At 42.7% G+C, this 16248-nt stretch overlaps 1 protein-coding gene across 1 annotated transcript in view; it reads left to right on the top strand.

Annotated features, from left to right (window-relative positions):
- reln (reelin) overlaps positions 1-16248 on the top strand; it is an 87036-nt gene that overhangs the window by 47450 nt on the left and 23338 nt on the right. The window contains exons 6-23 of the mRNA XM_034534563.1: positions 1987-2019; positions 2134-2212; positions 2340-2436; positions 3610-3661; positions 4764-4872; positions 5387-5627; positions 5884-6029; positions 8594-8745; positions 8845-8957; positions 9525-9733; positions 10229-10357; positions 10451-10560; positions 10670-10736; positions 10981-11214; positions 12174-12335; positions 13054-13290; positions 13551-13743; positions 14451-14563. Coding sequence (XP_034390454.1) covers positions 1987-2019; positions 2134-2212; positions 2340-2436; positions 3610-3661; positions 4764-4872; positions 5387-5627; positions 5884-6029; positions 8594-8745; positions 8845-8957; positions 9525-9733; positions 10229-10357; positions 10451-10560; positions 10670-10736; positions 10981-11214; positions 12174-12335; positions 13054-13290; positions 13551-13743; positions 14451-14563 — 2476 coding nt within the window. The remainder of the gene's footprint in view (positions 1-1986; positions 2020-2133; positions 2213-2339; positions 2437-3609; positions 3662-4763; positions 4873-5386; positions 5628-5883; positions 6030-8593; positions 8746-8844; positions 8958-9524; positions 9734-10228; positions 10358-10450; positions 10561-10669; positions 10737-10980; positions 11215-12173; positions 12336-13053; positions 13291-13550; positions 13744-14450; positions 14564-16248) is intronic.

Below are 16248 nucleotides of genomic sequence, written 5' to 3'. Positions count from 1 at the left end.
TAGAAGGGTTTGTTTAAGAGAGAGACTGCAGAGAGCAGAATAACAAGCAAGCATTTATTACTGTGTCACTCTGAGAGGGTGGATTACCAGCAATCTGGTTTTAGTTCATGCTCCGCTCAGGTTGAATATGTAAGATGAACACATACTCATGTAAACTGAGCATAAAACTGCATATCTTATTTTTTTTATTACAGTTTAATAGGAATGTTAATAGGGTACAAGAAACATGAGAGAGTTGCACATGCTGGGATTGATGGCTCCTCTAAACATGTTTTGAATCAGCCGACATTTGGAGGATTAGAGGGTGAGGAAGGGAGACAGAGTGGGAGTAAGAGGGCCCTTTGATCTGCTTTTAATGGGCTTCATCGTCGAGCTCGGGCTCCAGCCATGGAGCTGAGCATCAGGGCCTACCAGAGCGACAGCAACAGTCACAGCCACTGAACCGCCCAGCTCTGTCACACAGGCCTCTAAGACTCCAACTTCGGCAGTCAGCATGAAACTTTTCCATCACTGTGAATAGTAAATCCATTTCTAAGTGCCCGGCATTTGGATCCAATGGGAAGAAATTACATTACAGCGTGAGCTCCAAATAAAGACATGTGCAGAACCATTACGATAGTGAGAAATCTTTTTTTTGATAATCCCTCGTCTCTTGATTCATACTCCATTTGTTTATAAGGGGTTTTAGGTGGGCGTCTCAGATGTAAGCCCCTCTCTCTGAGGAAATTCTAAAACTGCTGCAAGGTTTGAAAGAAACTCTTAAGTTACTCTTAACTTTTGAATGAGTGTGTTATCTCAGTGTGTTTTATCAGGTGGGCAGACTCATCCAGGAATGGAGAATTCTGCGGCAGATTATCCTTCTCTTTGGTCTTAAAAAAAGAAAACACCTCAGAGTAAAGCTCAAAGGGATTGAAGGATCATATGTGCACTAAGGTTAAAGCCACTGTGCCAAACCCAACAGTGGCTGATTACGAAACAATTTTAAGTTTAAATTCTCTAATATGGGCAAGCAACATAAACTCGTGAAAATGTGCTGACCAAGATAAAACAAAGGTGCACTTTGATTTATGTTCTCAGTAGCTGAATCTTAAATATACAAAAGGGAACGTTTTGAGTTTGATTATCACCTGGTTCATTTTTTTGTTGGTGCAAGTCTGAGTTTAGTGTATGACATCCAGTAAACTGCATTATGTGTCACACCCTTCCTGTGTGCACCAGCTAATAAAACACCAAAACTAATCCATCAACATGTCTTCAGTTTGATTTATTATGTCTTAAACATCACTATTTCCTCCACCTTTTCTGGAACAAAGGTCACCACCCATACAGTACTTTGCAAGTTTATGTTTTTTTTCCCCTAAAACGTGGGTGCAGACTGTATTCTATTGTGTTCTCAGTGACTGAGTCAGAGCCAGTGTGTTTTCTTAAACCCATGTTTGATTCATCAAGTCTGAACACTCACCACCCCCCTCCCCCTCTCAGAGCTGTCTATCCCCTGGGAGAGATTGATAGTTGAGTGTGTTTGCTAGGCACTGGCCACTGATTAGAGCACACAGCCGCCTCTGGGGTGGATGGCGGTTAATTAGCATTGAACCGCTAATCATGGCCGCCCGGCCTTTCATTACTGAAAGGAATTAACATCAGCAGCCAGGAGACTGCAGCCGTGGCCGGCCAGGACACAGAGAAAGTTTGTTTCACTCAGAGATGATTTAAGAATGGGCTCATTTTGCTGTGCTTAATGACTATTACACACTTTTTACCCATACAATTAGGAATACAAAACTGTTACTGCACTGATAGAAAAAGTTGGTGTCGTCTGTACATTTACTTTTGTTCATACATTACCACAAAGGTTCACTGCTCTCAATCTGCCTTCTAAAACCAACTGCCTTTAACTTAGGTTTAGGATTGGCATCAGACTATTCATGTGCATACTAAATGTTGCTACAGAATAACTCACAATGTTTCCTTTCTTCTCTGTTTCAGCTCCAACCGAGTCCCCGTTGAGACCTAGTCTTGGTGAGTCTGCATGCTTTTCTTTCGATATAATAAGCACCACAGGTAATTGCAACATTAAATACAAGGTATCAAACAGGCTGTGGCTAACTGCGAGCATATGGTGTTTTGGTGCAGTGGAGCTCCATGGAAAACACGCTGTGCTGCGTGACGACTTTGACTCGAACCTACAAGGAGAGCTGGACCCGAGCATCTGGTAGGTGAAAAGGTTACGACTCTTCTTGTAATTCAAAGAGTTCAATCGCTTTCTAAATCTTCGGTGCGCTCCCTTGATACGTGTTGCTTTTGTTCTAACTCAGTAGTTTCCTCTCCTCTCCTCACAGGTCTGAGTGCAGTAACTGTGAGGTGGGAGAGCAGTGTGGCGTACTGATGCATGGCCGAGCGGTCACTTTCTGTGAGCCCTTTGGAGAACGAGAGCTGGTAACTGCCACCTTTAACCACACTGCCACCGCTGTACATTTTACGGCCCATTGACCATACATCCGAACCAGCCACCGGGTAGCCACATCCACAGCTACATCATCCGAGATGTGACCACAGTAGAATCTAATGTTTTAACATCTGCATCTCTGCACACACGTCTACCCTCTCTCACACATAAGATGATGTCTGATTGTGGCTGGAAATAGCCAAAACATTTATGTGCGTCTAGTCAGCGAAAGCAAACTTAGATCAAAAATCACACAGAAAAGTAAAAGCAAACATGCAGCTGCATGTCTGGGTTAAAATGTGTGCATTCACACGACTTGGTTTGTTTTATTTTCATTATTTGTGTCGGTTATACAACTTTGTCCATAGAAGCTTTTTTTAACCATCTGCCAACTTCCAAAACTAACTTCTCAAACCATGCTCATTTCACAGTAGTGAAATACAGCAGTGTCAGGATGCTGCCTGACATGCAGTGCGGCACATACGCACACACACAAATAATGCAAACACACACCCATAAACTCATAATTGCTTATCAAACCATTTCATGCCCTCTGTCTATCTTTACAAAGTTGATTTCAGACTGTTTATTTTGCTGTAAGAGATGAAAGACGGTCAACAGCAGAGACGTGTTTAGTGCCTCATGAGTCTATTTACTTTTCTGATAAACAGTTGCTTTGTCTGTCACTGTTCCAAATGTTTGATGCCGCTGCCTGGCAGCTCTTCTGTCAAGTGCCACAAGCGTGCACATCCAGAAACACAGAAACGTTTACACACAGAATGGCTCAGATACAATATCATTGACAATGAGAACATCTATTCATCTACACACACATACACACACACTCATACACAGGCACATACACACACACACACATACACAGGCTCAGACACGCACACACACACACGCACACACACACTTCTAGTCTATTTGTGTTTTAGATATGTTATACTCACCTCCAGGGGTTGAAGTTCTCACCCTTCGGCAGAGATGTGGCAAGATGTTGAAAACACTTCACAACATTCTTTGTTAGGAATACCGGTGCAACAGACTTCAAACTTTTAACCTCAGCGAAACAAAGTTAAAAACACTTATATAATATTCATTTATGATTTAGATTATTTACAGGTGATATCCTAAACTGCTGTGTGTATCTTCCCCAGACCACTGTACCACTCAACACTAGCACAGCCTCGGTCCTGCAGTTTGCCCTGGGTGAGTATTACATCTCTACACAGGTTGCAAACGATACGTGAAGACAGATTTTGTATTACAGGCTTTTATACAGTATGAGACCTTTTTAACCCTGTTCAAATATCTTGGACCCTGCGTGCTACACTGTTTGGCAGCCAGAACAATAGATCCCTGTGTCATCCTCAAGAAATCACCATGTTTTGTCCTGTTTCACGCCAGTGTTTTTTCCTCTGTCTGTTTCAATAATGAATTATTTAAAATATTCTGGAAAGACACCCAGAAGGTCATGGCAGAGTTTTTAGAGAACGTGTCATGTTGTATTTTTCATGTCCATTACATGTATCCTCCCCCCCCCCCTTCTCCCTCCTGTATGTCTCTTTCACTATTTTTTCCCAATTTCTGGTTCTGGCTGGCTGTGCTCTCGTTTGCTGGTCATTCATATGAGTTTGTGATGCAGTAGTGTTGTGTAGACAGAAGTTCAGTAGAGCAGTGCAATGAAGTGGTGGCCGGTTAATGCTCGACTGTATTCAGCTGGGATGGCCAGCACGTCGGGTGGTGTAGTAGAAGATGGGGGAGAGCAGGGGAGCAGAGAGGAAAGGGTGGGATGTGGGGGGTTAGCCTACTTCATCCATTAGCCACCTTTGACCCCACCAGCTCCAACAGCACCCACACAAACCCACATTTTCAAGGCGTAAAAATAGTCTGATCCCTCACCAGCTTGTCAAGCAGAAATGCACAAGAACGTGCTCACGCATACACACATGTACTCTCAGTGTCAAGCTGCAGTTGGCTAGAGAGTCTCTGGTCCTTCATCGGCTCCTCTGATCACCTCTGCATCCTTCTCTTATCCCTGTTAAGCTGCTGATCACTTAGTTCCACCACAACACCGTTTAGACATCATTTTCCACTTGACTAAAGGGGGAATGTGGGAGCAATCAGTCAGAAGAAGCCACCGGGCCGGCCCGGCTGCCCCTCGGGGCATACTAAGGATCATTGCCCCGCCCGCTGATGAAATTCAATTGTGGAAAAAAGGAAACTCGCTAACACTTTCAGTAGCTGTTCCCTCAACAAGAGTGTTAACTGTCATATATGTCTGTCCTCTGTGTGCATTTATATTCCCCAGGCTCAGGCTCCTGCCGGTTCAGTTACTCAGACCCCAGCATCACTGTGTCATACAGCATAAGTGGTAACGCCAACACCTCAGATGACTGGATCACACTGGAGAAGATCAGGTCTCTCTCTCTCTCCTCTTCTTCTTTCTTCCTCATCCATCCTCGTCCTTCCATCTGTTATGAACACCCGTCCTCTTTTTTTCCCTCATTCACACCTCCCCCTCTCAATTTGTCATTCCTCTCCTGTTTGTTTCTCTATGATCCCCCTGTTTTTCATCCCTCTATCCATGCCTCTTTCTGTTTAGTCAGCTCAGAGGGAGAACAGAGGCATAATGTAATGATGCAGTCTTCTCACTACAATATTTAGCTGCAGTAAGTGGATGTTGTACTTTTGTGTGGACACGGAAACCAACTCATAAATCAACTACTAATACACTTGGAGTCATTCTGAAACCTGCTTTTTCTCTCCCAGTTTCAATCCACCATAAGGACAACTAGTGTCTCTCCATATGTGGCTATGTCAGCCTCATTTAAATGTTTAATGATGATTATTTAATGCATAAACATGTTGCATTTAATTACATAAACACAGCCATCACACACACAACCCTCATGTTATATGTTTCTCCTCCAGAGCCCCCACCAACAGCAGCACCGTCGTCCACCTGCTTCCCCTGCCACACCAATCCAAGGCTGATGGAGTTCGTCTCCGCTGGTCTCAGGAGGTCCCCCATGGCCCCGAAGGCTATGAGTCCTGCTGGGGGCTAGACAACGTGCTGCTGGTCAACACTGCCCACAGAGCCCCCCTCATGGAGGATAACTTGGACCCTCCAGACACTGCCAACTGGCTCTTCTTCCCCGGAGCTACTGTCAAGGTACAATGATAAATCAGTGGACATGTACATGGATTCTTTACACATGGATTTTATTTACAAAGAAATATGCTAGATTGATCAGTCAAATAAATTAACTCGCCGTTGCCCAAAAGACAGCTTTTCAACGTTTGCTCTGCTGCATGTTAAAGCAGAGTAAATACCATAATCATGAGGAGCAAAGGAAGAACATTTCCACACTGCTTTGCAAAAGTGGTAACCTGTTGCAATTCTTAACACCTGTGTTCTCATCTGCCAGCATGCCTGTCAGTCCGAGGGCAATGCCCTGTATTTCCATGGTGGTGAGGGAGTTGGCCACAGCTTTGCCTCCACCAGAGACATTGACCTGCACCGTGAGGAGGGAAGGAGCTACTGGGAGGAAGACTTTGAAAGCCCACCGTCAAAGTAAGCTTTGCTTCATGGGAAAATCCTATCAGACTAGAAGATTACAATAACAATTTACAATAAGAACAACATGAAATGCAACAAAACAATAACAGGGAACGGTCAAACTAGACTGAACTAAATAATTTCCAAAGACAACCAAAAACTGAAGGCTGAGGCAGTCGAGTTAAAAGAACACAAATATTAACAGAGCCAACTCAAACCCACAAAACCATTATCCTTAATGAATATAGGGTCTGTTTGGGAGGATAATTGATGCACTGATTTAATACGAGGCCATATAATAGCTGGGAAAGAGAGAGTTAACACAGAGAGATTATTTTGGGAGCATATCAGTGCTCTGGTATTTCTCTGTGTGTGTGTATGCACATGCTTTGACACCTGTCACTTGTCAGATGCCAAGCGATGCGACATGCAGCGTGTTGCACAAGTGTAAGTCAAGCCTTGGGGCTGACACAGGTGAATGCCATGCCTCTGACTGCTACGGAGACAGCAGTCCATCTGTTCAGAGTGAGACACACACACACACACACACACACACACACACTCACACACTCACACACACTTGCTTTCAAACACATACTGGACAGCAGACAGCAAGGTAACACAGATGGAGGCACTGCAAGAGGCAGAGAGATAAAAGCAGAGAGGTGATAGATAGTGTTACTGCCAGAGAGTAATTAACAGACCTCATGCACCATGTCTGTCAGTTTGCTTTTATTAAGGAGAAGGATCTAAAACAGGAGGGTGTTTCTACGGCCGTGCCACGCCCTTGCACCTTCCTGCAGCATGCCAACATGCTACACTGTATGCTATCTCTCGCCTATCAGGCGTCGTGGGCTGACACACACGTGTGTGAGGTAGACAGGGAGAGGTTTCGCTTGTGTTAAGGCGACTCTCCACTAAGTAGAGGGGTTACACACTGAGTTAACTTCTGTCAGTGCTAATGAGGATCCTCTCTCCACTGTGCAGAAATATGTGTGTGTGTGTGTGTGTGTGTGTGTGTGTGTGTGTGTGTGTGCGCGCGCGCAGGTGTGTTTCGTTGCCAACCAGAAAAGCAATGACCTCAGATTTGTGTTGTTTACGTGAAATTGATTTGTGTTAAAATCTTGAAATTGTGACACTCGAAGTATAAAAAGCAACATCGTCTACATGAGGAGGAGGTCAAAACAGTTGGTCATGTCACGTGTGGAACCAGAGTTGACTTATTTGTCTCGTGACTTCCATTAACTTCTTTAGTTATTTAAAACCAAACAACCGCCTTTTATTAAGCCAAACTAAGTATTTCATCTTTTATCTCAGAGGTAAATATTGTGCTTGTTACTGAACTGTAAATATCAGTAGGGAATCTTGTGCTGGTCCTCACATGTGTCGATGGAATCCACAATGTTTCCCACATTTGTCAAGAGAAGCCTTAACGAGGGAGCAAGTCCACCTCTCTGCCCCATAGAGCGCCATTATACTGTATCTTTCCCTCCAAACATATTTCTCACAGACAGTCGGACCTGATTTCTAAATCAGTCCTGTTTTCATGTCTTCTTGGTTGCAACATGCTTCGCTGTTTGCTTGAGTTGTTGTGTAAAATACAGGGTGTGTTTTCAACATAAATATCTAAATATGTCCAACGTGAGATGTTTGGATAACAATAATTTTCAAATCGCACTAGTACGTGTAGTTTTCGTTAATAGTACAGTGAATTGTTTTTTTAATTTAATTCTTGTTGTGCTCAAATGCACTTCGATAGTCACCGTTTCTCCTTCTACTCTTGTTTTTTTATATTCTGTGTGGGTTTATTTGTGGTCTTTATGTGTTTGTGTGCACCATAAATGTTTCTCTTTAACTCTGCCAGCTGGTTGTGTGTGTGTGTGTGTGCGTGTGTGTGTGTGTGTGTGTGCGTGTGTGCGTGCGTGTTTGCCTGTCCTTCATGTGTGAGTCTTGTTCTAGATGATTTATACTGTATTACTGGCACTGTGTATTTGTTTACTGGCAGGTTGCAAATTACGGCAACTGTTTACTGACTTCCGTAATACTCCGGTGGGAAATGCTGTGTTAAAGAGGCAATCTATAAACGCAGGTGTTTGCATCCTATGATTTCCATGTGCTATTAGGTAAATGAATAAAGTCTCATTTGGGGTTAATATTTGGCGAAGGTTAAGTGCTTAAGATTTAGCAATAAATGAAGCCCCTCTGTTTACTTTTCTATTAACTTGACTATAAATTCACATTACATTGTTATTTTCAGGCTTATTTTCCTTCTTCAACTAAACTTACTCTTTAATTAGTTGTTGTTACCTTTAGACTATATTCAGGCCATAAACCCTCTTACTGTGAGTTTGAAAACAAATAATTTAAGTTGTACATCTTGTGGCATGATTGTAAAATGGCTTTACCATTTGTTTATTAATATTGTACTGATATTGTACTGCCAAATAATTCATAATAATATTATTCACAATAATAATAATAACTAATAAATGTCAAAATGTTTGCCATTAATATTTTGTGTTGAGAAACTTCCTTTACTTACTAAACCAGTCCTCCCTGTCTGTGTGTGTTTTACCCAGTTGGGACATAGAGGGAGCTGTCTATGGGACCCAGTGTGGAGAGATTGAGTCGGGCTCAGCTCTAGTGTTTGAGAAAGAGGGCCGGAGGAGAGTGTGCACCCCCTACCTCGACACCACGTCTTATGGAAACCTTCGCTTCTACTTTATCATGGGTATGGAAACCCCCACATGTATTTGTCTTAAACAACAGTAGATCTGCACATAAGTACAAGTTACACTGCATGAACATGGTGAGGCGTGTCTGTGTTTAGGTGGTGACTGTGATCCAGGAGAGTCTCACGAGAACGACGTGATTCTGTTTGGAAGGTCTGAAGGCAGGAGGGAACGCGTGGCCCTCGACACCCTTCCTTACTCTTCTTACAGGGTGAGATGTACACACACACATTCACACACACAAACACACACACACACACACACGTGTACTTGTACTCTATCAAAACCTTATAGTAATAAGCCTCAAGTGCTCGCTTTGCCGTATACCAGTAAATTGCTATCGATATTCTGTTCTTAGTCTAACTATCCTACCACATAAAATGTTCAAACATTTTTCTCACAGAAACACGCCTAACTCCTGAACCAGTGCATTCCCCTTCCCAGACATTCTTTTAGAGCTGAAACTATTGGATGATTGATAGATCAGTAATCGGCAGGTATTTTGATAGTTGATTAATCATTTATGTAATTTTTAATCAAAAATACTGAACATGTACTTGTTCCAGCTTCCCATATGTGAGGTGTTGCTGCTTTTCTTTGACAATAAACTGAATATTCTGGGGTTTTGGACTGTTGGTCAATCAAATCAAGCAATTTAAAAAGATCATCTTGAGCCTTAGGATATTGGGATTGTAAAAATACTGGCGACTTTTCTCTATTTTCTAATTAGTATCTTCCTGGTCTGATCTGTTCATTCTACCCTCTCCTTCTATGTCAGACTCCTGCGGTGGTATCGGTGGCGCTGCCCACTGAGCTACAAACACCAGTCACCCAGTTCTGCCTGGAGCAGCGGTCCCACGGGGGTGCCAACCGCCATGTGTGGGCTGTGGACTTCATGCAGCTGCTCCCTGTGCTGCCTGGCACCCACACACATGTTGCTCAGTTCTCCATCAACCTCGGCTGTGGCTCCTACCAGCCTGCCAACAGGTGTGACACATTTTAAAACTAGGTCAGACGGTGCTTTTATGTGAAAGTCTTGCCACTTTTCATGTCAAAATCACAAAATTGTGCTGCGACAAAGAAGACCTCCACACGCCAAGTGAGACACCTTTGAGTATAACCCAGTTATTTTGGGTTGACGGTGCAAAGGGAACTTACAATGCTTAAATGTTTCTAAACAGTGGCATCAAGAGAAATCTGAACTCAATTGGTATCTAGGAATAAGACATGTGAGTTCAAAGAGTTTGTTAAGATTGTTTTACATTTCTTCTGGGTAAGCCCAGAGTTTCAAATGTATTCAATTGGGGAGGGCTTTTTAATAAAGTAGTAGAAGGAGTAATGGGACAAGCTTTACAGTGGAGTCTCGGAAGACATTTACTTTTTCTTATCTAATCTAAACTAGAGCACTTGAGTCATTTTACTTTATTTTAGTTAGAAAATTAAAATGTTGAGATAAGACGTTCTTCTGTTGTTTTCCATTAGCGTGAGTCTGGAGTTTTCCACCAACCACGGTCGCTCCTGGTCTCTGCTCCACACTGAGTGTCTGCCAGAGCTTTGTGCTGGACCCCATCTACCTCACAGCACCATCTACTCCTCTGACAACTACAGCGGGTATGAATGATTCTGCAAATCGTTGTGTGTGATTGTACTTATACGTATGTATCAGTCAGTCAGATATAAGCATATTGTATTTCGTCTCTCAAGGTGGACCAGAATCTCCATCCCTCTGCCCAACGCTGCCCTGACCGAGACGACACGTTTCCGCTGGAAACAGGCTGGCACTGGATTGGGCAACATGTGGGCTATAGACAATGGTTAGTACTTTACAGGTCACATGGTGCACTCATTGCTACAACAAAAACATTGTTTTTATGTTTAGTTTGACCCTAAAAATGAGCTTTCCATGCCTGTGTTTTGCTTCAGTGTACCTTGGTCCAGCCTGCCTTCGTTTCTGCTCTGGAAGAGGGCATTGTTCTCGCACAGGCTGCAAGTAAGGATCTGCTTTTTATTAAACCAAATAAATCCAAAGTCTCTCCTTCCAAACGAGTCTGCTCGTTATCCACTTAATGCCTTACAGCACCAATCACCATTCAAAGTTAATCAAATTGTATTATGGTTATGATTTATTAATGGATTTTCATTATCACTGTCTTCTTTTTCTCATTTATATACTTCACTCTTTTTAATGCCTTCCTCTCATCTCCTCTCCTCCTCACTCTCTCTCCACCTCCCAGATGTGACCCAGGCTTCAGTGGTCCAGCCTGTGAGCTCGCCTCCCAGACCTTCCCGGCTTTCCTGTCGGAGGGTTTCTCCAGCCCACGCCTCTCCTCCTACCACAGCTTCTCCTCACTTCGTGGGGCTGAGGTCAGCTTTGGTTGTGGGGTGCTGGCCAGCGGCAAGGCCTTGGTCCTCAACAGAGACAGCAGAAGACACTTGGTTACTGCTCCACTAGACAGTTCCCAAGCCAGGTAATGTTTTTCATTACCTGATACAAAACAGCATAATGAAGGGAAAAAACAAAACATACAGACACAAACATAGCCATGAGGAACCTCACATGTATGCTCTTGTAAAATAACTTGTACATGCACATATTCAGCATGCACAAAAGCTGATTTTGAATCTACTGATGTTGCCACTCAAAGATTTCTTTGTAAAACTCTGGCTTCTGTTCATCATCTGGCTTTACTTCTGATTAATACTGCAAATGTTCCAGGTAGTCAGCTAGTCACACTCTTTCCTCGTCAATCCCTCTTTCCCTCATACTCTGGGTTCCGATGCTTGGAGATGGAGTGTGATCATGGGAGGGGACTGCAGATGAGGGGATGAAAATGTGAGGGAACGATGACGTTAGATATGGCATCTGTGGTAGATTGATTATGCCTGTTGAAGCTCTGTGTGCCACCTGATGGCCGTATTTAATGCCAGTTTCCTGGCTGATTGAGTGAACAGCTGCCTGAAAGAGGAAACTGCATCGCTATTGAAAGCACTGCACAGCCAAGGACAGAGAGCTGGAGGGTGACTGGCAGCCCAAGAAAGATGATAGGAATTACAATAAATATTACATTAGTATAGATGATAATATGTCAAAACATAGAAGAACACAAAAAAGGATGAAAACTTATGCTACGTGAGAACTATGTACAGCTAACACGGACACATGGAAGTGAGCTCTGGCTCTCATTCCTTCTCTCTCTCTCTCTCTCTTTCTTGCTGTTTTTTTTCCTTCCACCTCCTCTCATCTAATTTTGCCCTCATTCATTTAATCATCTCATCCATCATCCCGCCACCTCCCTCCCACTTGTCTACTCTGCATGACTGTCTGTTTGTCTACCCTTTTTATCTCACTTCAAACATCCGCACTTTAAACGTCTGTACTTCTTCTTGCTTTAATTTTCTTTCATATTCTTGCTTTCACTCTCTGAAGGTACCTTCAGTTTACACTTCGCCTGGGCAGCCGGAGCACCCTGAGTTCATGTCCTGCTCCAGACCAGCCAGGAGAGGGAGTCCTGCTACATTACTCCTCAGACAACGGCATCACCTGGACGCTGCTGCAGCACTACGCTTACCAAGGCTTTCATGAGCCAAGGTACCACCTATGTTTAGAGTGTGCGCACGCTTGCACGTACACTTATGATCCCACAGAGATAATATGACTCCATTAACACACACACTTGTGCTGCTAATGGTGTGCTGGAGGTGTAAGCCATTGGGTCCCATTGAGTCAGTTAGAGCAATCTATTTGTGTAATGAAGACAAAGTGGGCTGGGTTCCAGATGCGCAGGCCGTGTCTCAGAGCTCTTTATCACCACTAGAAAGGTCAACTGTTGCCAATGAGTCAGAGGCAAGTTTTACACAACTATCTGACCTGCAGGTGCAATTGCAGGTCGTTACTGTTTCAACATGTATGTTTGTACAAAACACACCAAGATACAGGAATCAGTCTTGACAAAGAGAAAAAAAGGTCTATGTGTCGAACAGATTGGGCAATAAGAATCTGACAAGTGACGCAAGATGCTGTATTCATAAATCTTGATTGTATCGACCATCTGCACTGTGTCAAAATCTGTTTAGGATTGTCCAAGCAGACTGCAATTATGCAGGCTTTAGATCCAAGTCAGAGTCTGATTCCCAGTTCAGTCAGCTTGTGTGACTAATTCGAGCTAAAATGTTTGCCATTTTGGATACTAACCCCAAATACACTATTCTCACATTTGTGCGAATGTGACTATGGACTACTTACTTCAAGCTAACTTCCCATTAATTGTCAATGAACATCAGTTCAATAATCTCTTTTGGCCAATCAGGATTGTGTCAGTTGAACTCCCGGCCGGTGCTCGTAAATTTGGCGTGCAGTTCCGCTGGTGGCAGCCATACCATTCAGGTCGTGGTCACGATGTGTGGGCCCTGGATGAAATCAGCATGACCTCTGTGCTGTTCAACACCATAAGTCTCGACTTCAGCAACGTGCTGGACGTCACCCAGAGTCTTGGTTTCTATCTCGGCCATGTCCAGCCCTACTGCCAGCACGACTGGACCCTCAGGTAGGAGACCTAATGCTCTGATACAAGGACTGTGTTTGTCATTATTTGCCAGTGGCATTTCAAAGCTTTTGTTTGGTCTGAACATGATTGAATAGTTAAACATTCCTCAATAACTATTAGAATAAGTATTTACAACAGTTTATTACCTGGCTTGTCTTAATTCCTACAAACCAAAAATGACCAGAAGCTACAATCACGTAACAATTGTGCACATAATACGTACAGTACAGTATCCTCTCTTCTTACATGTTCTACTCTAGTTTCTCTGGTGAGCCCAGCCCTGGCTTCAGTATTCGTTATGTGGAAACTCAGTCAATGCAGATCGGAGCCTCCTACAGTCTACAGTTCTCGCTGGTCATGGGCTGTGGTCGCGAGCCCTCCCCTCACATTGACACTCAGGTCCGCCTGGAGTTCTCCACCAATCATGGCCTCACCTGGCACCTGGTCAAAGAGGTACATGTTCCCCATGCTAAGTGATTGTTGACACCAATTTTTTTAGCTTTCACGGCCAGTCTCACACCGACGACCGTTGTTTATGACTAAAACTTGTAGAAGTCCTCCTCGAGAAAGACAAGGAAAAGTATAATTTATTCATGATCATGAATATTGATTTAGCCATTACAGCCAATAATATGTAAATAATGAGTCTTTAAATGTGGCACTTTGTTTCAGATGAGAAATTATTGCAATTACTTTTTATCATCCTACTATTAGCAAATACATAGCAATACTTGAATCGGCAAACAAATTATCTTCCCATGATTCAAAAAAGATTTTCTGCGATCACAACGGACTCATGAATATTCATAAGACACCAAAGTATCTGCCAAGATTTTTATTGCCTTTTTTTTTATTGCCTCCATCAGTGAATGTTCTCTAATTCTCCAGAGTGTAACTCACTGAATGTCCTGTACTTGCTTGTGTTCAAGGTCAGACATACTGTAATCCTGCTTTAGCCTTTCATATGCGCATACTGAGGGGATAATGCGGCCTCAGGGTGGGTCTGCAGTAGATCATGCTCTGAAAAGTCCACAATGACAAATGAAAAACTTTGTTTTAGTAATTCTGAATAATCAACATTAAGCAATGCCTTTTCCCCCCAAATGAGTATATACGATAAAAGGTGTATTTTAATGAAAGCTGTCATTTCTTTCACATAGGCCTGTCTGCCTGGAATGCCAAGCTGCTCTGAGTTTACAGCTCCCAGTGTCTACCACCCATCAGAGTTCAAAGACTGGAGACGCATCACTTTGTCTCTGCCTCAGAAGACATGGTAAGAAACTCCCATCTGTACACTCGACATAGAAAACAAGATTCAGAAAGTGCCCTCTGGGATATCAAGTCCTCTGATCGCATCTTTTATCTTTCATACCTTTTGTAGTTAACAAGCATAATACACCTGAGATTGAGTCGGATGTATAACACAAAGCAGAAAAAGAGGACACCAGGAAGCGTCAGCACCTATTACTGTTAATGTCTGCATGTATACGGAGACACACACATCAATACACAGCCACTTAAAATCATTTTCACCAATTAAAATACAACGTAATTATAATGAAATTACTTGTTCTTTAATACATCGAACAAAACTTGGCAAAACAAGAATTAACATTTCCTTTTATTAATTTTGAAAAACCTAAATACTAAAATAGGGATAATAAACAAACACATATATATATATATATATATATATATATATATATATATATATATATATATATACTATTGTAAGCATCTCGTCAAAAGAACACAAAAATCAGAAGTCAGTATTGCTCCAACTCACTACACAATACAGATTCCTCCCGCTCTGGCCTCATTTGGGTTTGTGATAGCCACTCCATAAACTCAGATAATCTGATGGCTATAATTTAGCTAACAGTCAACAGCTGACACACCGCCAAAGCTTTGCTGGATGAACTCAAACTTTTGAATTTGTGATCTGCGTTTGCCAGTACAAACTACTCACTACTCACTTTACAGTCCACCATATTATTCCCTTTATAGTGGACTCAAAGAATCCAGTGGAGTCGGACTGATTGTCACTAATCAAGCTCTATCTACCATCATGCATTGCACTGAAGGGAAAATGGCAGATGGACGAGAGGAGAGAGAGCAGCGTGATTGAGACAAATCCAAGAGTTGTGGCGCGGAAATAATATATTTAATGTGATAAAAATAGCTTACAATATATATTTATTTAATACATTTATGTCAGTATTTATTATGGCTATTAAACCAGCCAACGTTGATCTGGCACATTTTAATGGTGATCCTTTTGCTGATGAGCTCACTATGTAGTCCTCTGTATTGTTATCTACATAGAACTCCCCAGATAGGGAGTAGTGAATGTCAGTGATTTAGGACACAACCTGTAATTGCATTGTATAAACATAATAACATTGTAATCAGTCTAAAGGGCAACCAGAACTGAAACAAGTCCCGTACTGAACCAGTCATCCTGTTCTCAACAGTTCCCGAGGAATACATGCTGTTACAGCCCCAGCTCACACATAAATCAACTCACTCAATCACATAAACCTTCCACACGGAGCACTGTGACCTCCACCTCCATTTCATTCTGCCACCCAGCCCCTAGATAAATTGGTGGTCTAATCTCCTGCAGGGTGTGATGAGAGGTCACAGGGTCATGGCAGTAAATGATAATAAAATAGGCGCTGGCCAGTTCTGTATGATCAGGTGGTGGTCTGAGTTGATATGGGTCATCGAAGCAGCGAGCCAAGAAACCTCCCTACTATAAAAACCCCAATATACCGGACTATCTACACTTTGACAGCCATTTGTCATAGCTCTACATGCACAAGCATGTATCCACACTGCACACGCATTCACATCCACAGCCCACTTTTAACAGAGATGATGTGATGATGATATTGCCCTATGGCGGAACCAACACACACACACAAAATAGACATTTACACACATGTGATAAGGTTA

The sequence above is a fragment of the Cyclopterus lumpus genome, chromosome 6 (genome assembly GCF_009769545.1).
Source record: "Cyclopterus lumpus isolate fCycLum1 chromosome 6, fCycLum1.pri, whole genome shotgun sequence".
In the NCBI taxonomy this organism is placed as follows: Eukaryota; Metazoa; Chordata; class Actinopteri; order Perciformes; family Cyclopteridae; genus Cyclopterus; species Cyclopterus lumpus.
Note: the sequence above shows the minus strand (reverse complement) of the source record. Positions and strands in the feature narration are given on the sequence as shown.